This window comes from Onychomys torridus, chromosome 11 (assembly GCF_903995425.1).
Source record: "Onychomys torridus chromosome 11, mOncTor1.1, whole genome shotgun sequence".
Classification (NCBI taxonomy): domain Eukaryota; kingdom Metazoa; phylum Chordata; class Mammalia; order Rodentia; family Cricetidae; genus Onychomys; species Onychomys torridus.
In genome coordinates this window covers 74238607-74264355 of record NC_050453.1, presented here as the reverse complement: position 1 = coordinate 74264355, position 25749 = coordinate 74238607, and the positions used below count along the sequence as shown (strand labels likewise).

Below are 25749 nucleotides of genomic sequence, written 5' to 3'. Positions count from 1 at the left end.
AGGCCAGTGGCCCAACACATCTAAACAGGTTCCCATTTGACAGCTTTTTTTGGCCATTAAAATATTAATTAAGAGAAAGACCCTTGTAACACATTAGTCATGTGACTAATAAGTTCACATGGGCTTTCAGCACTGGATCTGGTTACCCTCAATACTGGATGTGCTCTTTAGAAGGACTGGTCAACATTTCTTGAAAAGAATTCACACAAGCTGGGCGGTGGTGGCACATGCCTGTAATCCCAGTACTCGGGAGGCAGAGGCAGGCGGATCTCTATGAGTTCGAGGCCAGCCTGGGCTACCATGTGAGTTCCAGGAAAGGTGCAAAGCTACACAGGGAAACTGTCTTGAAGGAAAAAAAAAAAAAAAGAATTCACACAAACTAAGAAGCAGGTAACCCCATTTCAGTGTGAGGGGCTGATTCCAAAGTAGCATATGCCTTATAACTTAAGGAAAAACTGCTTTTTGGTTTCATCCAGTTATTGCCAAGTCATATGATCCTTCCAACTTTGATAGATTTCTCAGGTTTTTCTCTAAGAATTTTCATGACATATTCTGATTTTTTTTAAATATTCAGGTTTTTAAATCTTAATTCCAGAATCACACTAGGGTCTAAGCAGTCCCCATTGTAAGACACATGGCCCTTTGCACACTCCGTTCTCAGGGAAGCAGTATGGCTTGCATCTCTAGCTTGTACAGTTTCATCAGCCACTGTAGTTGCTGTGGTTGGGCTCCAAGTTACTCAGGGGCTCCTGGGCTGTTCAGTAGGAGGTAGGAATGTCAGCTCTCGGCTTTATCTCAGTATTGGTGAAATTAGTAAGGCCACTCCACGTAGTTAAAAGGGAGGTTTATTTTGTGGGGTAACTTACAAGTGAAGGGATATGTAACAGGGTCTGGGAAAGGTGTGGTGGAGTCTGGCGGTGTTCTCTGGAGAACTCTGTTAGGTCTCCCTCCAGCGTCCAGGCGTGACAGTTACCCAAGCCTCAGCGGGGATTGGAACTTCCAGATCAAAGCTGGAATGGCTACCCACTACATCTCAGCTCTTTAATATTTGGAGCCATAAAGCCTTTCTTTATACTTATAAAAAAAAAAAAAAAGAAGAACTATTTTCAAAAACCCTATTTCAGAAAAATTCAATTAACAAAAACTCAATTTTGTTCTAAGAACTGGCCCTATCTGTCAGTTGAAAATGACCTAAGCTCAACTTGGAGACTATGATTCAATTTTGGGGGGGGGGGGGCATGCGCTCTGCCTTCTTCCCCCCACCCCACCCTCCAGGGAGACATGCCATGCAGATGTGGTGGGGGGGCATGATGTGGCTTGGTGTGGCAGAAAGCTACTCATACCATTGCAGAGATGCATCCATGTGGAAAGTTTGATTTGGGGGAGGAAAGAGAGAGTAGTGGGATGGAAAGGTGGGGGTGGGAAGAGAGAAAAGGTAAGGTACGTGCAGCCTTGTGGAGAAGAGAGCGGGAAAGGAGGAGAGAGCGGGAAAGGAGGAGAGGGAGGGGATTCTTTCTTTTTAAAGGGACTTTACTTCAGGACGCAGGGCGCATCCCCAACAGGCAGGCCAGAATGCCAAAAAGGGTCCTCTTCACTTCTTGAAATTATGATCATTGCAGATATTTGCATCTTTTTGTTTTTGTTTTTCCAAACAGGTTTCTCTGTGTAGCCCTGGCTGGCCTTGAACTCACTGATCTGTCTGCCTCTGCCTCCTGAGTGCTAGGACAATGGTGTGCACCACCACATCCAGCAATTTGCATCTTCTATAGACACAACATTTAAAATATAGAAGTTCATGATTTTGTAGATGAGTGGACCTGCAACTTTTCCCTCTAAGATCAAAGTACTTGATTATCTATCTAAATTTAGTTCTCAATCTAATAATTTATCTGATAATTTTTGTAGAAAAATAGGAGGAAGAGTAGCAATAACTGACTATGAAAAGTAAAGCTTGTTCTTTTTTTTCTTTTTTTTTTTATTTAGATATTGCTTTAAAATGACTTAAATGCATGAAACAGAATGGAAGTAACATAGTGAGCATTCTTGTTTATTTTTGTTTCTTGAGACAGGCTCTCTATCCACAACCCCTGGCTATCCTGGAATTCACCATGCAAACCAGGCTGGCCTTGAACTCACAGAGATCATCCTGACTCTGCCTTCCATGTACAGAGATTAAAGGTGTGCGCCACCTCACCTGTTCTAATAGTGAGCATTCTTAGAACTGTCTCCATCCTCAGCAACTTACCAACCCAGTAGACCCACCACCTATCATTCTTTCCATCCTTAACTGATGCTTTTTGAAAATGTATCTCAGACTTGTATCAATTAAACATAAGGGACTTTGATTCCCAGAATGTTTGAATTAGTTTCCTCTGGTAAGAGACTTGTTAAGACCGAGTGCAGATTCGACAAAAGACAATAAAGGAAGTAGTTAAAGGAGAGGATTTTCGTATGAAAACCGCTTTGAAAATAGGGTGCTTTTACTATGGCTGATTGTATACATTATTTATTTGAAGTTATAACTGTAGATTATTGCTAAAGCTTTTTGTAGTGCTAGGGAACAAGTAAGTGTGTGTGTGTGTGTGTGTGTGTGTGTGTGTATGTGTGTGTGTGTGTGTGTTTGCAGTGCTGGCAATTGAACCCAATGCCCCACATATGCTTAGCAATCACTCTACTACCAATCTGTATCCTGAACCATGGGAACAAGTCTTTAAAGTGACCATTAAGGATTTCATTTGTAGGAAGGAGAAGCTCATAAGGCCCCTGAGCGAAGAGATATGTTGGGACAACTGTCAGTCCTGTTTTGGTTTTATCTTGGCCTCAGAGTGTTTATTATTGGCACAACAATGTTAGATAAATGGATGGATAGATTGATGCTGGATATATAGATATAAGATAGATGATAAATAAGAAGATAGATGATAGATACATAGATATAAAATAAATGATAAAATAGACTGATAAATGATAGATATATAGACATAAGATAGATGATTGATAGATAAATGATGGAATTGATGTATAGTTATATGAGATGATAGATAAGTAGATGATAGATGCATAGATATGATAGGTATATAAATATTCTGAAATAAGGCAATACCGTTAATCTACTTAAATTCCATTTAAATTACATTGATTTTTTTTACATATAATATTCACATATTATTCCCATTGAATGTTCTTTAAAACTAGTACCACTCCATCCTCTTCCAGGATAGGAATGTTCACTAAATTTTCACTTTGCATAGAGAACCTGCTGAATGGTTTATATATTTAAAAAATTTTAATCCTGCTAAGTCTTTTGAGGTATTCTCTGATATCTAAGGTTTTTTGAGTGAAGGAACTAGCCTCAGTCAATTTAAGGTTTCTCAGCCAGAAAGTAACAGAAGCTATATTTGAATAGTTTTATGACTTAAAACTGATTCATCATTCCCCAGCACAAAGGAACCTACTATTTCTCAATGCGGGTACAGTGTTTCCCATTTTAGACTCATAATTTTAGACTTATTTTTAGTCCTAAACAGTTTATTATCACAAAGATGCTGACTTATGAATTTACTGCCAAACCTATCTTACATGTATGCTGTTTATCACTTAATTTTGTTTGTAAAGATCTAACCAGTGTTACCGATCACTCTTATTTATAGCATAAACAAAACAATAGTGTGTGTATGAGTTACCCAGAAATGGTGACAGTAACCATGGAGACATTTCACTCTTGATGGGAATGTCAGCCTCCATAATAATTCTTGTCCTTCTCTGAATTACAGCTTTTTGTAGTGACAGACTTGTTCTGATGTCTAATGTGGCACCTTATGGCTACTGTACTTACAGAGCATGACAGAGGGGCTCAATTTTTCATTTCAATTAATTTGGATTTAAAATTAATCATGAATGACTAGTGACTACCCTATTGGGTAGTACAGCTCTATTGAACTATAATTTATATTGGATTAATTATATCATAAAATATTAATGTAAAATTCAATACTGATTGAATGTGTTTCTGAAAATCTCATTTGGACAAGAAGCATAATATATTTAGATTCAACACAATCTATATACAGCAGAACTTAAAATTATCACTGGAGTAGAGACTGTTTTGTGTGACTGAGTGTAAAACAATATGACAGGAATTCTGAGTCAAGTCAGGGAGGGACATTTGAAATGTTCATGTACCCCGACCGACCTTCATCACATTCTCTCCTCCGTTCCCCTTTCTGTGAAGATAACTTCATTTAGTGAGGAATGCCACATAGTGATGAGGTTCTCAAGAGTAAGGAAGGCAGAAAAAAGTTGAAAGCCAGGGTTTTAGACTAATCTTTGAGACAAATCAACAGAAGATTTGTCACTTGGATTTTTGTTTTTTAATTCTTTTTTTTTCCCCCTGAATTTTTTTTTTTTTTTTTTTTTTTTGAGCTGAGGATCAAACCCAGGGCCTTGCGCTTGCTAGGCAAGTGCTCTCTACCACTGAGCTAAATCCCCGACCCCTTTAACTCTTACATCTACTGTCAAATTTCGTGTGAATAAAATGAACATGATCTCTTTAAGTTGTTTTCAAAGTCAGTGTTCCAGAAGGCTCGTCCGCATCTAGCTCAGCCCTTCTCTACTTACCATTGTTACAAGGTTTTCTTTCTTAGGAGAGTTTACAGATACAGTAAGTGTTGGAAGCAGATGAATTCTTTGGCTTTTGTTCAGCTCTCACTTTTCCAGATTTTAAATGACAAGTAGTGTGACAAAATGGATTCTTTTTTTAATCGAAAAAGCAAATACTATTCTCCAGTGGAACAACGGATCGTGGTTTCTTCTCTTTTTAACTTCCTTTGACAGAATAAAAGGGCATTAATAATAAGAGGAAATTACAGTGATGTGATATTCATTCTTCTCTGGCCAGAGTATGATTTTTTTCTTATTTCTCTGATTTGAGCCTGAGCTTTTACTGGATAATTTGGACACTGTGAATGTGAGGAAAATGTATCAAAACTAGATAAAGAGATTAAGCTATAGTGATGGTACTGCATCCCAAAGCATTTTAAGTATAAATTTTAATTGAAAAGAGAATAAGGCAAAAGGGTCGGCTCAGAGCAAATGATTCAGGATTTTATCTAACTTCTGATTCCACCATTGCCATATTGGGCTTTTCTGAACTGTGAAAACCCGGGAGTTATTCACATGTAGAAAAGGTAGGCATGAACACTCTCGTTCCGTTTTACAGATGCTCCAGAGAAAAGTAAAAGTACCTCGAGATAGGATACAGCTTAGTTAGTGGAATGCTTTCCTAGCATGTATAATGCACTCAGTTTGATCCCTAGTAGTTCCCAAATTGGGTTTGGTGATCATGACTGAACATGAGCATTCAGGAGGTAGAGGCAAGAAGATCGAAAGTCGGTCATCATCCTTGGCTAATTAGTAAATTTTGAGCCCATGCTACCTTGTAATCTGCAAACTACAATGTCTGTTAGACTGGGAATTCAGAGACCTGGGTTTTTTTATTTGTTTGTTTGTTTTTAGCAGTCCTGGCTGTCCTGGAACTCACTTTGTAGACTAGGCTGGCCTCAGACTCACAGAGATCCACCTGCCTCTGCCTCCCGGGTGCTGGGATTTAAGGTGTGCACCACCACTGCCCGACAAGACCTGGTTTTTAACTTAAAAAAATTATGTGTGTTTATGTTGTATGTGTGCATGTGTACATGATGTTCCATAACACATGTGTGAAAGTCAGAGGACAATTTGTGGACAGCGTTCTCTCTTACACTATGTGAGTCTGGGGATTAAACTCTGGTGGTTGGGTAGATCTCTGACTCAGCCTCAGCCAGCCTTGGCTGCACATTTGAACCACCAGGGGCCTTTCAAAAACCTGTGTCCTGTTTTCAAAAGTTCTTTTTTAATAACAGTTTGTTCAGGCCCGAGGCTCTGGCCTCAGCATAATTATTTTCTGGTAAGGATGAAAGAAAAGATATATGTTTGTAATTTTTTCTTTCTGCAGGAATCAATAGATAATACCTGTAGTTAATGAATGATGCAGCTGAAATAGAAACATATTATTGAGAGTTTTCAATATTGACCTCAGTAGTGAATTGGTTGTGGCAAGAGGATGGTGAGATGGTAGATGTGATTACTCTTCACTCTGTGACAGTGGTTCTCAACCCTCCTAATGCTGTGATCCTTTAATATACAGCTCCTCATGTTGTGCAGACCCCCACCCATAAGATTATTTTTGTTACTTCATAACTGTAATTTTACTCCTGTTATAGATTGCAGTGTAAATATCTGTGTCTTCTGATGGTCTTAGGTGACCCCTGTAAAAGGGTGGGTTGTTCAGCCTTTGAAGGGGGCACGACCACAGGTTGAGAACTGCTGCTCTATGCCATTCTTTTATGGGGTAGGAGGGAGTTGCTAGATACTCCAGTGAGGGTCCAATGGCCCTCCCCAACCCTTTCATTAAAAAGAGGGGGGGTATGTGTGTAACTACGTTGCCTGCATGTATATATGTTTGTATGTATGCCATATATGTGCACTGCACACTGAAGACAAAAGAGGACATTGGATCCCCTGAAACTGGATTGACAAATGGTTGTTAGTTGTCATGTGAGTGCTGAGAACTGAACCTTGACCCTCTGCAAGAGCAACAAGTGCTCTTAATCCCTGAGCCATGTGCTTCAACTCTTTTTTTTGCAAAGGAAGCAGAAAGGTTGGTAGTTCAAGGCCAGCCTTAGCTTGGGATACAGGAGATGCTGTCTTAAGACAACCAAGTGAGATTACTCTGCTATTACCACAAGTGCAAGGAGCCAATTTCAATCCCTAGGATCCACCTGGGGAAGGAGAGGACTAACTCTTCAGGCTGTCCTCTGGCCTCTACTTGTGTGACATGCACACTAATAAATAAATGAGTGGGGGTGTTTGGTTTTAAGTCAGAGTCTCACTCTAGTCCTAGATGTCCTGGAACTCACTGTAGACCAGGCTGGCCTCAAAATCATAGAGACCCACCTGCCTCTGCCTCCTGAGTGCTGGGATTAAAGGCCTGGGCCACCATGCTTCCTGATTTTCTGTTTTGAGGCAAGTTCTTGGATGCATCTCAACAGCACCTTGTATTTGCTGTCCTCAGCCTCTGATGTCCTAGACTTAAATGTTTACGGCACCATACCTAGCTTTTCCTAAAGTTTATCATGTGAACAGAAAGTACCCCAGTGTGAGTGAATAGCTCTGTGAATTTTTCACAAAGGGAAACCATACAACCAGGATTTGGATCCAGAAATGTATTTTCCTAACCCATGTTTCTCAACCTTCGGGTTGTGACCCTTTGGCAAACCTGTAGCTTTAAAAATATTTACACTATGACTCATAACAGTAGCAAAATTACGGTTATGAAGTAGCAACAAAAATAATTTTATGGTTGAGGGTCACCATAACATGAGGAGCTATATTAAAGGATCTCAGCACTAGGAAGATTGAGAAATATTAGCCAAAGTTCAGGGTGTGATCTCCTCGTACACTATTAGCCCCTTTTCCAACTGTGAAGCTGCTTTGCTTTTCATTTCAGAGTATTTTATAAGTAAAATCTCATCGTGTAGCGTTATGTTTGACTTGCCCCTGAAAGTTCCACTACTTGGCTGATGATTTCTGTGGACTTGACCCTGTCATGCTGTGTAACTCCAGTGTTGATTCTCGGTGTTTCACTAGACTCTGTTCTAAGAATGTGCCACACTTACCCGCCCCTTCCTTCCAGTGCTGCTGAACACCAGGTCTTATTTCTCTCTCTCTCTTTTTTGTCTTGAGTGAGTATCACCAGAAACACTCCTGTTCATTTCATTACTGCAGTTGTTTGAGACCTAAGTTTAAGAACTATTTCCAAGGAAAACACAGACAGTAAGTAGTGCGAAACAGGCCTGCAGAATATGTACTGTTCTTCCAGGAAACCTGAATTCTGGTTTCAGTGTTCATTTTGAGTGCCTCCAAAGGATCTGATGCCGTCGTCTGGCCTCTGCAGGCACCTGCACTCATGTGCACCCATCCATACCCAGTCACATACATACATGTACAATTTAAAATTCCCAAAATGGGGCTGAAGAGATGGCTCAGTGGCTAAGAGCATTGGCTGCTCTTTCAGAGGACCTGGGTTCAATTCGCAGTACCTACATGGCCGCTCATGTCTTGTAACTCCAGTTCCAGGGGATCTGGTACCCTCACACAGACATACATGGAGGCAAACACCAATGCACATCAAATAAAAATAAATAAATCTTACGGGTTGGGGATTTAGCTCAGTGGCAGAGTGCTTGCCTAGCAAGCACAAGGCCCTGGGTTCTATCCTCAGCTCCAAATAAATAAATAAATAAATCTTATAAAAATCTTCAGGTAAGGGCGGTGGTGGCACACACCTTTAATCCCAGCACTGGGGAGGCAGAGCCAGGCGGATCTCTGTGAGTTCAAGGCCAGCCTGGTCTACCAAGTGAGTTCCAGGAAAGGCGCAAAGCTACACAGAGAAACCCTGTCTCGAAAAACAAAAACAAAAACAAACAAAAAAAAATAGAAAAGAAAAGAAAAGAAAAAGAAAAACAAACAAACAAAAAATCTTCAGGTAAGCCAGACATGGTGGTGTACACATTTAATCAGCTTTAAAGTAAATGAAGGAAATGAGAACCAAGCTTTTTATTCATAAGCATTCCTTTTTGAAAGCCTCCTGTTTTGGCATTTATATATGCTCTTGTTACTTCTAAAAATAATGTTTGTTGTGTTAAAATGTACATGATATAAAATTTATTCTTTTGTATGAGTTACTTTTCTCATCACTCCAATAAAATACACGACAGAGGCAGCATAAGGATGGAAGGGTTGGTTTGGGTTTACAGTTTGAGAAAATAATCAGTTCTGGAAGGTGGTGATCGGGGCGTGAGGCTGGTCACACTGTGTCAAAAATTAAGAAAGCTTAGTGACCCTGTTATGTCCTGAGAGGCTCTTGATTTCTGCGAACACTGTCTGTCCTATCCTTGTATCTGTCCATGAAATTGAAGCTCTTTTGTCTGTCTTTATTAATGAAGCAGTTATAATACTGTACGTCGTTTTGGTTTACATAGGTAGTTTCATAGACTCGATCGAGTATATCTGAGTTACTTTTTTTTTCGAGACAGGGTTTCTCTGTGTAGTTTTGGTGCCTTTCCTAGAACTCACTCTGTAGATCAGGCTGGCCTCCAACTGACAGAGATCCACCTGGCTCTGCCCCCCAAGTGCTGGGATTAAAGGCATGCACTACCACTGCCCGGCCTGAGGTTTTATTTAAAATTGTTTCTACATTTTTGGGGCTGGGGTGGGCCAGAGCATGCTCAGTAGAGGACAATTTGGCATTGGTTCTCATTGTGTGAGACCTGGGAATCTAACTCAAGTCGTCAGGCTTATTAGCAAGTGCCTTTAACCATTGAGCTATCTCTCTTGACTTAATATTTTTATGTAACTATATTTTGGGGAAGTGGAAGGCTGAGGCAGGGAGATGCTGCCAGCTGCTGCCATGCATGAGTACCAACATGTAAGATACTGGTAAGCCACAAGCAATGTGGCAAGGTATAGATTTATAGAAATGGGTTAATTTAAGATATAAGGACTAGATAGCAAGAAGCCTGCCATGGCCATACAGTTTATAAGTAATATAAGTCTCTGTGTGTTTATTTGGTTGGGTCTGAGCAGCTGCGGGACTGGCCAGTGAGAGAGATTTGCCCTGACCGTGGGCCAGGCAGGACTGGAGAAAACTTCAGCTACAGTCAACCTTTTTTTTTTTTTACTTAAAGTAAATAATTGTGTAAAGGGTAATATAAGCTATTGGCTCAGGAGGATTTTTTTAAGATTTATTTATTTTATGTGTAGTGTCAGCACATGTATATGTGCACCATATGTGTACCTAGTTTCTGCAGAGGTTAGAAGAAGGTGTGAGATTCCCTGAAACTGGAGTTACAAATGATTGTGGGCTACTATATGGGTTCTGAGAACTGAACCTGGCTCCTCTGCTAGAGGACCCACTGAGCCATGTCTCCAGCTCCTCAGTGGGAATTTTTGTGTATCTTCTCAAAACATGTGAGATACACCTTTTCCTGGAGCTGTCTAGTAGGACAAAGAGAGTAGTTTCTTGTCTGTTCTTTATTGGTAAAAGCTACATGGCAGTTTGTGCTAATGGGGTCAGACTAATGAAGCATAATATTTTCGTGATATTACCAAGCATTAGGGACTAGTTTAATTTTTGTAAGCTAATTTAGAAGAGGCAATTCCTTTAAACATCCATTAGGTTCTCAGGACATGCAGAAGATTTATCTGCATCTCTCCACTCACTCAGAAGTCATCAGAAGCTTTTGTATCTTTCCTGTACATAGCTGATATTAATGGTCAAAAGCTCTAGATGAACAAAGGGCTAAAATGAACAAAAGCACTACATTGCTGTTCTAACTTGTTTTTCAGTTCTAGCTGGCAGCCCTTACAGCTGCTTCAGCTCTTCCTCTCCTTTAGGAGTGGGTGGTGTGCCTCCCATGTGCTCCTGAGGTTGATGGATGAGGACCAGTCTGGACCGGTAGCTTGGAGGGGTGAGATGATAAGGCTTCTCTGCTCTGGTTCTGTGGCTGTGGCTGTGACCAACACTGACCAAAAGCAACGTAGTGGAGGAAGGTTTATTTTGTATTACGATCACAGGTTACAGCCCATCATTTGGGGGGATTCACGGCAAGTCCTCAGGCAGCTAGTCACATCACATCCACAGTCAAGAACCAAGAGAGAGTGTTTGTGTTTGCAGCTGGCATTCTTTACTCTCTTTCAGTTCAGAATCCATAAGGAATGGTGCTGCCTACCATGGTCTGGGTCTTCCTACATCAATTAACAATGAAGACAGTCCCCTACAGCCATGCCCACAGGCCAGCCTGACCTACCAGATCCCTCATTACAACTCTCTTCCCACGTGACTCTAGGTTATATCAATTTAGCAATTAAAACTAGCCACCAGAGCTCTAGAATGAATGGACCCTGGACTATCCCCTCTTGGTCTTTGTTATATGATAATGAACGAACTCTCAGTAGTGATTGAGCTATTTTGAGTTTGGTTTTGGTTTTTGGTCTGCAGTATTATTGAAACAGTTTCTAAAAACTATTTCTAAGCCAATCATTTTTCTTCGGTTATGTTAGCTGAGTCTGAATCCTTGTGTGTTTGGTTTTGTGTCGAATGGGACTTAGTTCACCATCAAAGCAGCAATAAAAGGGTTTTATGGTGCTCTTCATTTACGAAGGCCAGTTGTCATTTGATCATAGTTTGGTGTATTTTACTTGGTTATTTTACAAAATGTGTGAGACTAAGAAGCTAAGTCTAGGGGCTGGAGAGATGGTTTAGCAAGTAAAAGCACTGGTTGCTCTTCCAAAGGACCCAGCTTGATTCCAAATACCCAAGATGGTTCACAATCCCTATGGCTAGTCCCGAGGATCCTACGCCCTCTTCTGGCCTCTTCAGGCACTGCATGCTGTGCTTCAGAGATGTTCAGGAAGGCAAAGTACCCATACCCATACAAATACAGAAATCATTTTCTCAAAAAGGGCTTGGTGAGGAATTTATAATTATAAGCTTGAAAATAAGACTATTTTTTGAGCTTTTCCAGGAATGCAACAACTATTTTGATATGGAAGCAAAATAAACCCTCATAGATTTCAATATTGATATTTCTGAGAAAGAAGTAAGAATCTCAGACTCAATTCTTCAACTAACTCTTTATGGTTTGTTTAATCTAAATCATTCTTTTTTTTAAAGATTTATTTATTTATTATGTATACAGCATATATGCCTGCAGGCCAGAAGAGGGCACCAGATCTCATTACAGATGGTTGTGAGCCACCATGTGGTTGCTGGGAATTGAACTCAGAACCTCTGTAAGAGCAGCCAGTGCTCTTAACCTCTGAGCCATCTCTCCAGCCCTAAGTCATTCTTTGTTGTTGTTGTTGTTGTTGTTGTTGTTGTTGTTGTTGTTGTTGTTGTTTTGGTCGAATGATCAGTATAGATTCTGTGTCATAGTTACTTCAGAGTCTCTAGGTTAAGAAAGCATGCCGCAAACAGCGTATGTGTATGTGTGTATATGGACTTGAATGTGGCCATCAGAAGACAACCTTGAGTGTCCACCCTCACTTACAACTTGTTTGGGACATCGTCTCATATTTGTTGTTCACCACATGTGCCAGGCTGTCTGGTTGCAAGCTTCTCTAGTGGGGGGTCCCATCTCTGCCTCCCAGCCCTCTATTGGAGTCCTGGGATAACAGGTCAGCTACCCTGACCAGCAGCTGTATGCAGGTCTGATGATTCACAGGCTTGCATGTAAGTGCTTGACCCACCGAGCCATCCCCCCAGGCCCCAAACAGGTTTTTAAATGTGTAAAGGCTGAACACCAGCGAGAGTGGGAAGAGAAAAAAGCATGAACCGGAGCTCCAAGGAGAAGCAAGAGCTGCTGAAGTCCACACACACTTTCCCCAGAAGGGGTGCTTCTAGCCAAGACTTCGAAGATGCCAAGCTCAGAGCAACTGAGGCTGGAGGACAGGGCATATTTCCATTTGCCAAAGAAGTGGCGATCAGGGATCACTTTTATTTCAATCAAAATTTTCTTTATCTTAGTTTTCATGATGCTGCAATATTGTTTTATGTATTTTTTATATATTTCAGATTTTATACTAAACTAGGGAAGATGTATCTGATAGGCTCTTTGTGATATATAATAACATATGCATAGATGATATTTCTAGAAAGCCTCACAAGAACTTGTAAGAGTCTTGGGAAAACTACGGTGTCAAGCCACATCTACTGTGATTTAATGAGTACAATGGTCACATCATGTCCAGAAGACAGAGTTCCACAGGAGTTTTCCTCCCTTTGGCTCTTACCTTTCCACCCTTTCCAAAAATTGTCACTTGGTCTTGAAGGGGTAACAATATTACCTCTTTTATAACACCTGTGCTACTATGTTAAAATTGATAAAATGCCTTAAGAATACAAATGTACATGCATGTGAGCATATGTTTGCACATACTCAAACACACACACACACATGGTTTGGAATTGATGCTATTGGAATGATTTTATGAGTACCTGCATGACCAAAATTTTCCCTGCAACAATAGCCTACTTGTGAGGCTTAAGTTTATATGATAACTGATTAAGCACATCTTGTTCTTGGGTAGCAAGCTCAGAGTACTTAGGATTCCCCATAGAGGAGGAATGCCCATTTTATGTCTGTGTCCCTCTGTGGAATTATAGTATTCTCTTGCAGTCTATAGATGTAATTTACTGAAAAGAGATATGGTGATGATAGAAAAGTTATTTCTATGTCAAGAAATTGAATAGCTTCAAGTGGGATATAAATCATTCAGTTAAACGTGTCTGAATAGAAACTGCATAGTATATAAAATGATTCTCAGAAAGTATAATGCTATTCACTTTTGTTTCCTATCTGTATCTGAATTGAATTAAAAAATAGCCAAAACTGAACACGTGCACCCTAAGGTAGGGCTCCTGCGAACACTGATATCCATACTGAGACCATAAGTAGATGATGAATGTGAGGAGCCTCAGGCTTCGGAAACAGCTCAGTGAAATGCAAAGTGGCTTTTTAATATCTACAGTCAATCTGGACAAATTACAGTGCAACCAATTAACAATGAATTTAGGGAAAAATTTAATAGTAGAAAGCCAAGTTGTTTGTAAAACCAATAGAATTTTTTTTTTAATTTTCTGTTCATTGGTGTTCATCTGTGTGAGGGTGTCAGAAGCCCTGGAACTGGAGTTATAGACAGGTGTGAGCCGCCATGTGAGTGCTAGGAATTGAACCCAGGTCCTCTGGAAGAGCAGCCAGTGTCTTAACCACTGAGCCATCTCTCCAGCCCCCACAATGGATAGTTTTTATGCCAGGAAGTTTTTTTGCTTTTTTATAACTGTAGTTTAAATAGCCCAAATTTGGGCCATATCTGCCATTTTCCAATAGAGAAAACAAGTTGTTTGCATTTCTCTGAGTAACTGTAATTATGAGCAGCTCATTCCCCCTTTACAAAGTAGACTTTAGATTCAATCAAACATGGTAGGAAAGTTCCAGTAAAGTAAAAAACTGTAAGAACTATTGTGTTGGTAACTCTTGCTTGTCCAATTAACTGTGTTTAGAATAACCTAGGAGACATGTTTCTGCATGTATCTGTGAGAGTTTCCAAAAAGACTTCACAGAGGAAGTCTTGAGAAAAGCATTTCACGAGCTGGGATCTCTGAATGAAAAGGAGAAGGCAAGCTGCATGCCAGCATTCGTCTCTGCTTCCTTACTATGTGTTCGGGGTGAGCATCTGCCTCATGCTCCTGCCTCCATGACTTTCCTGCCATCATAGACTGTACCCTAAAACTGTGAGCCAAGAGAAACTCCTCTTCGCCTAGGTGGGTTAGTTGGGTATTTTGTCTCACAGTAGAGAACTACCTATTACAACTGTATTTTCCATCTCTGATATGGAGCTGTGAGGCGCTGTCAGGTAGGTTCTTATCTTGACCCTCCCCTGTGGACAAAGTGGACAAAGGTGAACAAATGAGTAGAGCCTGTATTCACCATTCAGGACAATAAGGACAGAAAGAGAGAGGCCCCCGACTCTTGGTAGCGATAGCATCAGGATGCCAATGTGGTGGTTTGAATAAGAATGACCCCCATAGGCTCCCATGTTTGAATCACTAGTCATCAGAGAGTGGCACTGCTTGAGAAGAAACAGGAGGTGTGGCCTTGTTGGAGAAAGTGTGTCACTGGAGGTTTCAAAAGGCCCAGTGCCTCTCTCTCTTCCTGCTTCCTAGAGATTTGGATGTAGAATTCTCAGCTACTTCTCCAGCACCATGTCTGCCTACATGCCACCTCGACATGATAACAGACTAATCCTCTGAAATTGTGAGCAAGCCCCAATTCAATACTTTTTTTTTTTTTTTTTATAGATATGCTATGGTTGTAGTGTCTCTTCATAGCATTTGAACACTGACTACAACACCAACTTAGAGTGATTGTAGGAGGTGGTTCAGCTCCAAGTTCTCAGTGGTCCTCAAGATGCCAACTAAGAGCAGGCCTCTGAGGAATGCGTTACAGAACAGGTTGCCAATTAAAGCAAAAGTGGTGGATCTGGAAGGCAAGAATTGTGAGTACCCTCAAGGCCAGAATGAGTGTCCTCACAGAGGTGTTAGTCATGAGTGAGTGTGAGCTGGTTCCCTGGTGCAGGCAGGGTGGTGTCTGAACAATGTCATCTTCCTCTGGCAGGCAGACTAGTGTATCTGAGGATGAAGAGGCTGCGGTGGTGGTGGGAGTGGGGTAATATAGATTTGGGTGAGTCTTGATTGGCTGGGCACGTACGTATAAGGTGATCAGTCATTTCCTCTTGTGGTATTGCCCAGGCTGGTTCTGAACCGCTGGGCTCAAGGGAGCTTCCTGGTTAAGTATCTGCTACCCCATTTAAATCTTTTCTTTGTACCAAAATTTCTTTCTGAATACAGCTGTTGGCTCCATTTTCCACTGTATGCTGTCTCCTTAGCCACTTTGGAATGATGCTTACAAGTGTCCTGTAATGAGTAGGAAGGCCTTTTTATCTCTCATCCTTGCAGCATTGGACCTCGCAAACACATTCATCTGTGGTAAATGACTTTAAACCAGATCTTTGTTCTCCTTCTTTAATATTTCTTTTTTTTTTTTCCTTAGTTTCCAGTGAGCATAGCCTGAAGTTCTGGCTGAGAACTGTGCCACCTCCCTCCCCTGTTTTTATAGCTGTTCTTGGGAATCCTATCCATTTCTGCTTTCCTGTTACCATCACATGTCGAGAGTGTTTCATTTATTTCATTGTCTTGAATTGACTCTTCCATTCCCGATTCCGTTTATAACTGCCTGCCAGATGTCACATTCATGAAGTCGGTAAGATGCTTACTTAGTAATTGTTTTTGTAGCCGTTTCCTTTGAATTAAAACATTCCCCCCATGGGAGACTTCTCAAGAAGTAAAGGAAACTTACAAAGCTCAAGAAGTAAATAAAACTCAGAAGAAACTTAGAGGATTTACAGTGCCCCTTCCCACTAGATTAGACAAAAAGTATCAGTAGCTGGGGAGAGAAGACTCCTTAACCAAATGCTCTCGATGCAGGGAATTGCTGCATGCAGCTTTCTTGCACTATCACCCATGCAGGTGCAGGGAATTGCTGCATGCAGCTTTCTTGCACTATCACCCATGCAGGTGTTAATCACTGCAGGTCTGAGTTTGGAGGGCACACACTGAGATTTCCAGGTTCTTGTACCTCAGGACGAAGAATCAAACCAAGGACACATGGTAAGGTAATAGACAAAGGTATTCCTGAGAATATGCGTAGAACATTGAGTTAGGGAAAGGCGTACGTTTTGATATCTATGTGGTGATGTGGATGACCCTTTACAGGTCATTTAAATAGCATCTGCCTTCTCCTGTGCCTGTATAGGTATAACACTTCTAGTGCATTCTCTGTTACTTGTAGCCCGGGTGGAGAAGGGTCTCCAGCCCTTATTTCAGCTGGCTTCTTTCTCATATGTCAATCTTTAAAAACAAAAGGCATGATATACAAGTGTGGGTGCCCGTGAATGCTGGAAGAAGGCGTGGGGTCCCTCAGAGCTGGAGTTACAGGCATTTGTAAGGTGCCTGACGTGGGTGCTGTGATCTGACTTGGGCCCTCCTGAAAGAGCAGCAAGTGTTCTTACGTTAATCTTTTTTTTTTCTGACTTCAGACTCCCTGAAGTCCTTTATTTTTATTTACTTATTTATTTTTATTTTATGAGCACTGGTTTTTTGCTTACACATATGTCTATGTTTGAGGATGTTGGATCCCCCAGAACTGGAGTTATAGACAGTTGTGAGCTGCCATGTGGGTGCTGGGAATTGAACCCGGGTCCTCTGGAAGAGCAGCGGTGTTCTTAACCTCCGAGGCATCTCTCTAGCCCTTCTGCTAATCTTGATGCTTCTCTCTGTCTCTACTCTTCTGCCATACTGGGGACTTGAGTCACATCAGTGTGGGACTCAGTCTCCTGGGAAAGAACAAGGTCTGTCTCTGGATTGACAAATGATGGGCAATAGAAAGGAATTGACTGCTGTGTGCTACCTAGTCACGGACAGAACATGATCATGGCTGGTACAGTGTGCTCTGGTACAAGATGGAGGTCTGTGTCTATTCACTTCCCCATCAGCATTATTGTCCAGAAGTTCTATGATATCTGAAATTTCCTGGGTGACAAATAGATCTACAGGGTTTGGGTGGCAGCAGATACTGCTTGTTCAGTACATCAGCCCTGAAGGACCAGCTGATACTCACAGGAAATGATATTGAACTCATTTTGGGTTCAGCTGTTTTTACTCACTCAGCAAGCCACAACAGCTAAAAAACAAGGAGGCTGGAAAAATTTTGGATGTTATCCATGTTTCGGAAAAAGAATTTTTGTATTTAGCGATGTGTAACAATAAAATACTTTACTGTAAAACCATGAATTTTAATTGGTTTGAAAATCACGCTTTCAAGCTTTTAGAGGTGTGTGTAATTAAAGTATATTGTATTTGTCTCCGTTTTATACAGGCTCTCCCGCCGCTTTTATTTTTCCTCTAGATATGTGTTGACTTCACCCTTACTGACCTCCCTTGACTGTGGGGCCTCTCTCATAGTCAGCTGTTTTTCTGATAATGGCTTGGTGGAGATCAAGTGTGGTTGCCGAACCATCTGTAATAGTAACAGTCCCAGAAGTTGGCCAGGTGTCACACCTGTAATCCCAACACTTGGGAGACTGAGGCAGGAGGATCACCATGAGTCTGAAACCAGGCTGGGCTATATAGTTCCTAGCCAAGGTTATTCTATAAACAACATAATAAAACAGTGTGAAAAATTCTCAGGGGCCAAAACATGCTTTGTGGCTAGTTTTAAGGGCATTTAGCCCCATTGGTAACATTCTCTAATGTATTGGAATTCTCTTACTTCCCAAAACAGGGGAGATCTCTCCTTTTGTTAGGAAAAATCTTGCATTTTCAGAGGGATTCAAGCTGATGTTACTGGAAAGGTCTTGATATACCTAAAGGCCAGCTATTCCAGCCATGTGATCTGAAGCTCTTAGTTTTTACCCAGAGCTCTAAACTGCTTCTCAGTAAACCTTAGTGAAATTTAGCAGCTTACTGCTTTTTCTGAAGGTCTCTGACCAGAGCCAGAATCTCACCCACTAGCCTGCGTGTATCCACAGATTTTTAACTTTTTAGAGATGTAAGAAACTTGGAATTGGGCACAGAGAAGAATAAGCCACAGTCAGGTTATCTTGAATCCTCACTTTCCAGTACTGCTTGCATCCTGCTGATGCTCAAACTTAATGTTTCGAGTGTCAGGAGGACCCTGACCCATAAATGCAGTGGTCTGCTCAGCAGTGTCCATGCCTTGGGTAACTAACAGCTATTTCGGTCCCAAGGGTTTCTCTGTAACAGCCTGGCTGTCTTGAAACTCGCTCTGTAGGCCAGGCTAGCTGAGAACTCACAGCTCACAGATCTGCCTAGCTCTGCCTCCTGAGTGCCGGACTAAAGGTGTGTCCCATCTCACCCAGCTTCCGAACTGAATTTTTTATTGTAACCTGCAAGGCTGATTCCCTTTCAGTCACTCTTGCCTCAGTAAATGGCACAACCACCGTTTTTCACATTTGGTCACTTGACTTGTTCTTGATTTGTCTTTATATCTGTTTTTACCTGTCCACATTCCAAGTGATCAGCTAATTTTACTGGCTCTACTTTTCAAAATGTGCCTCACTCCAGCCATTCCTCACTTCCGTCTCTACCCACCCACACACCAGCCCTTCCTCTCCACCTTCACCCATCCCTCATCCATACCATTGCTTCTTTTCAGATGTCCCTAGTGGCTTTCTGTGCTTCTCTTGTCTTAGGTAATCTTTTCTGCTCATTTTTTTATTCTTAAGATGGGTTGTCAGCCAGGTGGTGGTGGCACACGCCTTTAATTCCAGCGCTTGAGAGGCAGAGGCAGGTGGATCTGACTTTGAGACCAGCCTGGTCTACAAAGGGGGACTAGAAGAACCAAGGTTACACAGATAAACCCTGTCTTGAAAGAAACAACAAACAAACAAAAAAGACAGGGTGTCATGGTGTACATGCTGACCTTGAGTTCTCGATGTAGCTAAGGATAACCCTGAGCCGCTTATCCCACTTGCCTCTACTTCTCAAGTGCTGGGTTTATAGACATGTGTCAACTCATCCAGTTCAGAGGGTGTGTTTTATTTTGAGACGGGGTCTCACTAATGCTGATTGACCTGGAATTTACTATGTAGACCAGGCTGGCCTAGAAGTCACAGGGATTCCTCTCCCTCCTGTGCTGGTGTTAAAGATGTGTGCCATGATATCTGGCTTAGGGTAATATCTTAAAATTATTATTTTATTTTACTATTATTTGTATGACTATGTGTATGCACTTACTTGAGTTGCTATGAGTGCAGGAATTCTTGAAGGCCAGAAGAGGATGTGAGACTCCTAGAACTGAAGTTACCACCATATAGGTGCTAGGAACTGAACCACAGTGTTTGCAAGAGCAGCCAGTGCTCTTAACAACTGAACATCTCTCCAGTTCCTGGGGTCATTAAAAAAATAAGTAAATAACACATTGCTCCCCTTCAAAGGATTATAAAATTGTCCAGTCTTCATGCCATCACTTACGAGACCATCCATGACTAGAACCCCAGCTGCCTTCTGACACCCCATCCCCCACCTCACCCCTGCTCTCCCTTGCTCCCTGTATACCAGCCACATTAGCTTCCTTGATCTTCCTTGACTGCACAGGGCCTTTGCACTTGCTGGCCCCTGTTGAAATACTCCTCCCTGGACTCCTTTGTGACTTCTTCTCTCTTCATTCCCTGTTCTCTATAATTCCTTACTTGTTTTAGTTTTTAAAGAGGATTAACTGCCACCAGATCATGTATTTTCTCTTCTAGGCACTGTATGTAAGGGAAAGGCTCAAGCTCACTGTCTCCCCAGAACAGTGATAGTTACACAATGGACTCTGAATAAATAATGTACTCCTCAAGAGACACTCCAGCTAATTTCAGCTGGATTTTATTTTCTTACTTGAGACAGTGCACTTACCTGAGTGTGCACTTGTAGAGATTGGAGATTGACATCTGCTATCTTCCTTTGTTGCTCGATACCTTATTCTTTTAGACAGGGTCTCTTACTGAACCCAGAGCTCACCATTTTCCTTAACTTGCCTGGCTGGTGAGCCCCAAACATCCACCTGTCTCTATTTCCGTGGACTGCAAATGAGCACCACCATGCCCAGGTTTTGTGAGTATTTAAAGCCTGGATTCAGATCCTCACACCTGCATGGTAAGCATGTCCCCAGCCTTTGGTTTGGATTTTCAAATGAAAAAAAAAAAAAAAAAAAAAAAAATATTCATGAGTCTGTCTGGAAAAAATACCGTGTTACTTCTTAATTTTCTACTTTATCTAAAAAGTGTTATAAACCAATTTCTGCTAAATTATTTGAATTTGAATTTTTCCTTAGTTGAGATTATTTTTGTTCTCATGATGTGTTTGCTGTCCGAAACCAGCCACTGATTACCCTGACCATGCTTGCTGTGTTCTTTCTCTGTATTTCTTCTACTTAGAAACTCAATTTTTGAGCCCAGCCTCACTTCTCAGTGGATCAAATTTACCTCTAGAAATTAATTTTTAAAAAAGAATACAGCAGCCAGGCGGTGGTGGTGCACGCCTTTAATCCCAGCACTTGGGAGGTAGAGGCAGACGGATCTCAGTGGAGTTAGAGGCCAGCCTGTCTACAAAGTGAGTTAGTTCTAGGACAGCCAGGACTGTTACACAGAGAAACTCTGTCTCATAAAACCCAAAGAAAAAGAAAAAAGAACAAGAATCCAGCAGATCGAGGCTGGGAGACACCTCCTTTGGTGGAGTGCCTACTATAAAAGCACTAGGACCTGAGTTCAGATCCCCACACTCGTCTAAAAACCCAGACGGGGTGTTGTGTGTCTGTAATCCTAGCCCTGGAGAGGTGGTGACAGGTGACTCCTCTGGAGCTCAATAATCAGCTGGCCTACCCAGGTCAGTGAGAGACACTATTTCAAAATAGGAGGGTGGAGAGGCCCTTCATTCTGGCCTCTATAGACCTGGGGACACAAAGAAAAAACACACACACATTCACACATACACACACACACACACACACACACACTCTCTCTCTCTCTCTCTCTCTCTCTCTCTCTCTCTCTCTCTCTCTCTCTCTCTCTCTCCTACACAAGAATAAAGTAGAGAAAAGTTAGCAAAATAATAGAAATCAAAGTCACCTCGTGACAGACTTAACTACAGCAAACATACTTAGATGTGTCACCTAAGATTAGACATCAGATTTGTGCTCAAATGTGGTTGCTAGTCAGTGTAGCTGTTGGTTTTGACAACTAGATGCATCTAGAATCACCTGGAAAGAGTCTCTGTGAGTCTACATCAGGTTGGGCTGTGGGCCTGACTGTGGGCTTTTGTTGTCTTCCTTCATTGATGGGAGGACCCAGCCTGAAAGCAGGCAGCATTGTTTCCTAGTTTGGGGTCCTGGACTGTGTGAGGAAGACTGTGGAGAAGCTGGCTGAGTAGGAAGCATATGTGTATTAACTGCTTTCTGCTCTTGCCTGTGGATGGATGTGGCTGTTTGGGGTTCTTGTCTCCTTGACTTCTGTTCTGGGATGGACTGCACTAGAGTTGTCAGGGTGCTTCATTACAGAAACAGAAATGACATGAAATCCTTCATTTTCTTGTTTTATTAATTAATTGAGACAGGGTGTCACTATGTAACTCTGCCTGCCCTGGAGCTCACTATGTAGCCTAGGCTGGCCTTGAACTCAAAGGTTCACTTCCTCTGCCTACAGAGTGCTGGAATTAAAGGCATGTACCATCACACTATTCTTTAATCCAGCATTCTTGACTATAGGAACAGCCAGGCTTACAGTTTAAGGATGAAGGCAGAAGGCATACTTCACAATCTCTTCCATTTTGCTTGGTCCTCAAGAGTCTTTGCAGCTCCTCCATGGTGAGCAGTGCCAATAACTTCTCTGAACTGTCCCTCCATGTCATTGGCAGCTATGGCAGAGTTGAAATCATCACTGTCCGGTGCTCTCATGCCCTTACAGACACCTCTCTGGCTTAATCCTGTAGCATTTGTAAAGTGTTCTCTGATGAGTTACTTAATCAGCACTCTGAATATTCGTCACTTTGATGATTAAGAAATTAATTTACTTTGTTTTTCTTTTTTCCAGGTGTATGGTTGCTGATGAAGTAAGTACCTTGGAGTCTTGACTCTGTTTACTATCTTCTGTTTTCTGTATTGACAGTCTGCCTCTGTTTTCTCACGGGAATGTATGTAGTGAGACACAAACAGAAATGAATTTACTTGTATAATGGTGATTTCCTCTTAAATACTTCTGTATACAGTACATATACTTGTGTGTGTGTGTATAAAGTTAAAAACAGTTTTATCCACAGAAAATACAAAGTTAACACTTATGCTAGGTCTTCACAAGGAAGTCCTTGGAAGAGTTCACAGCCACAGGATGCTTTTTTACCTTGGCTGCATTAGCAACTTTTCCATTTCTGTGATAAAGTATCATGACCAAAGGTAACTTCGAGGACATAGGGTTTATTTAGACTTACAGTTTGAAAGGGGTGGAGTCCATCAGGCCCAGCAAAGACATAGTAGCAGGTAGGGGAGCTGTAGTAGAAGCAGAAAGCTGGTTGCTTGCTTACATTTCATCAGCACACAGGAAACAGATAGCAGGAAGTGAGGCCAGGTTGTAAACCGGAAGCTGGCTCCAGCTGTGTGCTCCTCCAGCAACAGCACTTTCCAGACCTTCTCACTCCCGCTACCAGAGTAGCCTTTGCGCGCGCGCGCGCACACACACGGACACACACGGACACGGACGGACACACACACGGACGGACACACACACACACAGACACACACACACGGACACACACACACATGGACACACACACACGGACGCACACACACACACACACACACACACACACACACACGGACGCACACACACAGACACATACACACGGACACACACACACACACACACACACACACACACACACGGACGCGCGCACACACAGTCACACACACATGGACGCACACTCACACACACACAAGCACATATGCACATATGCACACACATTATACAAAAGTTCCTGTGGAGTAAGACAAACATTTGGTCAGTTCCTTAACTACCCATTCACTCTTACAGTCCACACTGCTCTCAGAACCTGGAAGTCTCTTCCTGGCCTGAGTTGTTCTTTCCTGTTTAATTTCACAACACTTCTCATGCTGTTTGTCTTCTTTCAAACCTTTCTGAAAATTTTTTTCTTTTTTTTCCCTTTTTCTTTTTTCTTTTTTGGTTTTTGAGACAGGGTTTCTCTGTGTAGCTTTGCGCCTTTCCTGGAACTCACTCTGTAGACCAGGCTGGCTTGAACTCACAGAGATCCGCCTGGCTCTGCCTCCCGAGTGCTGGGATTAAAGGCGTGCGCCACCACCGCCTGGCAATTTTTTCATTTTTATACAAATGTTTGCACCAAATTTGTACCTGGTGCCCATGGAGGCCAGAAGATGGCATTAGGTCCCCTCAGACTGGAATTACAGACAGTTATGAATTGCCACATAGTGCTGGAAGAACAGTCAGCTCTATCACTGAGCCATTTCTCCAGCCCCCAAACCATAATTATTTAATGAGATTATTTGTGTTCTGTCCGTGTGTGGGGGGGGGGGGGGAGTTTGGCTGTGTGTGTTGCAGTTATTGAACTTGGGTACTTGTGTGTGCTAGGCCAGTGCTCTACTACTCACCAACATCCCCAGCCCTAGTATAATAAATTTTAAGAAGCCATTTAATAATTTCACAAAACTTAAAAAAGTACACCTCCATTTTAATACATCGTAATTACTTCTTTCTTTTCTGTAGCTTTTCCCTCTCCCTCCCTCTTTCTTTTCTTTCTTTCTTTCTTTCTTTCTTTCTTTCTTTCTTTCTTTCTTGTCATTGAGTACACTTATTCTATAATGTAGATATACCACAACTTTTTTTTCTATTTTAAAAAACGCTTTTTTTTTTTTTTTTTTTTTTTTTTTTTTTGCCAGAGCTGAGGACCGAACCCAGGGCCTTGCACTTGCTAGGCAAGTGCTCTACCACTGAGCTAAATCCCCAAACCCTCATTTTGATTTTTAAATGTGTGAGTGTGTGTGTGTTGTGGCTTTGCTTGTGGAGTCAGATCCCCTGGAGCTGGAGTTACAGGAAGTCATGAGCCACCAGCAAACTGACTCTAAGTCACCTGGAAAAGCACTGCTCATTCTTAACTACTGACCTATCTTGCCAGTCCACCACAAGTTTTTCTTTGTTCACCCAGTGAAACAACATGTTGGTTCTTCTAGGGTTTAATAATTGTGCATGTAGATCATAACATGGGTGTAATGGGTACAAAAGCCACCTCCCTTCAGGTTATCCTGTGGGCATCAGTTTTTACATGGGTTGAATGGAAATCAAGGAGTTGCTGTATTACATGGTGTATCAGTTTCCTGTCGCTGTTATAATAAAGTATTACTGAATAGGTAATTTTAAACCCATATTATGTCAACATTCTGAAGGTTAGAAGTCTGAAGTCAGTGTCAGAGTGCTGGGGCTGTAGTTTGATGGTGAGGGTACAACCTGAGCTAGGCATCAGCCTGGTTGTTCCTTTGAGAGCTCCCATGAACACACTGTCTGTAAGGGCTGGGTGTCTGGCATTTCTTGGCTTGCCGATGTTATCATTTCATTTTCTATCTCCATCTTTATAAGATATTCTCACTGTGTGTCTGCTGTCTTCTCTTTTTTTTTTTTTTTTAGGATTTGTTTATTTATTATGTGTACAGTGTTCAATCAGCATGTATGCCTTCAGGCCAGAAGAGGGCACCAGATCTCATTACAGGTGTTTGTGAGCCACCATGTGGTTGCTGGGAATTGAACTCAGGACCTCTGGAAGAACAGCCAGTGCTCTTAACCTCTGAGCCATCTCTCCAGCCCCCTGTCTGTCTTCTCTTACACAGACACTAATCATTTAGAATTAAAGACTCACTTCTAGGATGAAGTCATCTTAGCTAATTACTGTACATCTGCAACAAATGTATTTCCAAGTCAGGTCAGATCCTGCAGTTCTAAGGTTAGGACTTCACCAGATTTTTTGAGTGGGAGGACCGAGTTCAAATCATAACCACTAGTCAAAAAATTTAAAACAGCCATTTAATATATTTTGACCACAATAATTTTGCAATGACTTTTTCCATATAGTTTTGTATATTTCTGCTTCTTTCAGCCCTGTACACTGAGTATAATATAATTTTTCTTATTACTTAGGGTTATCAGCTATTGACATACATGAGATGTCTTATTGAATCTCTGGATGCTTGAAGCTCCATGTCTATTTCTTATTCTTCAGTTCTGTTTTCTTCCTGGCCCTAAGTGAGTTATGACTCAAAATACCATGACTCTTTTATCTGTTATTGATATTTACCTAAGTCCATTAATGATAAGCAGTATTAGAGTAGATATATAAAGAAGTCCTGTCTGCAAGTATTCCTGTCACTGTTGAGTACTTGTTTGAGGTCTATATTTTGTGGTGGTTTTTGTTTGTTTTATTTTCTGTACTATCACTCACTCTGTAGCCCAGGCTGGCCT

General features: G+C 41.6%; 1 protein-coding gene across 1 annotated transcript in view; it reads left to right on the top strand.

The window, feature by feature from the left end:
* The window catches only part of Zranb3 (zinc finger RANBP2-type containing 3), a 145726-nt gene that overhangs the window by 34930 nt on the left and 85047 nt on the right, over nucleotides 1–25749 (top strand). Inside the window, exon 3 of the mRNA XM_036201990.1 lies at nucleotides 22306–22324. Coding sequence (XP_036057883.1) covers nucleotides 22306–22324 — 19 coding nt within the window. The remainder of the gene's footprint in view (nucleotides 1–22305; nucleotides 22325–25749) is intronic.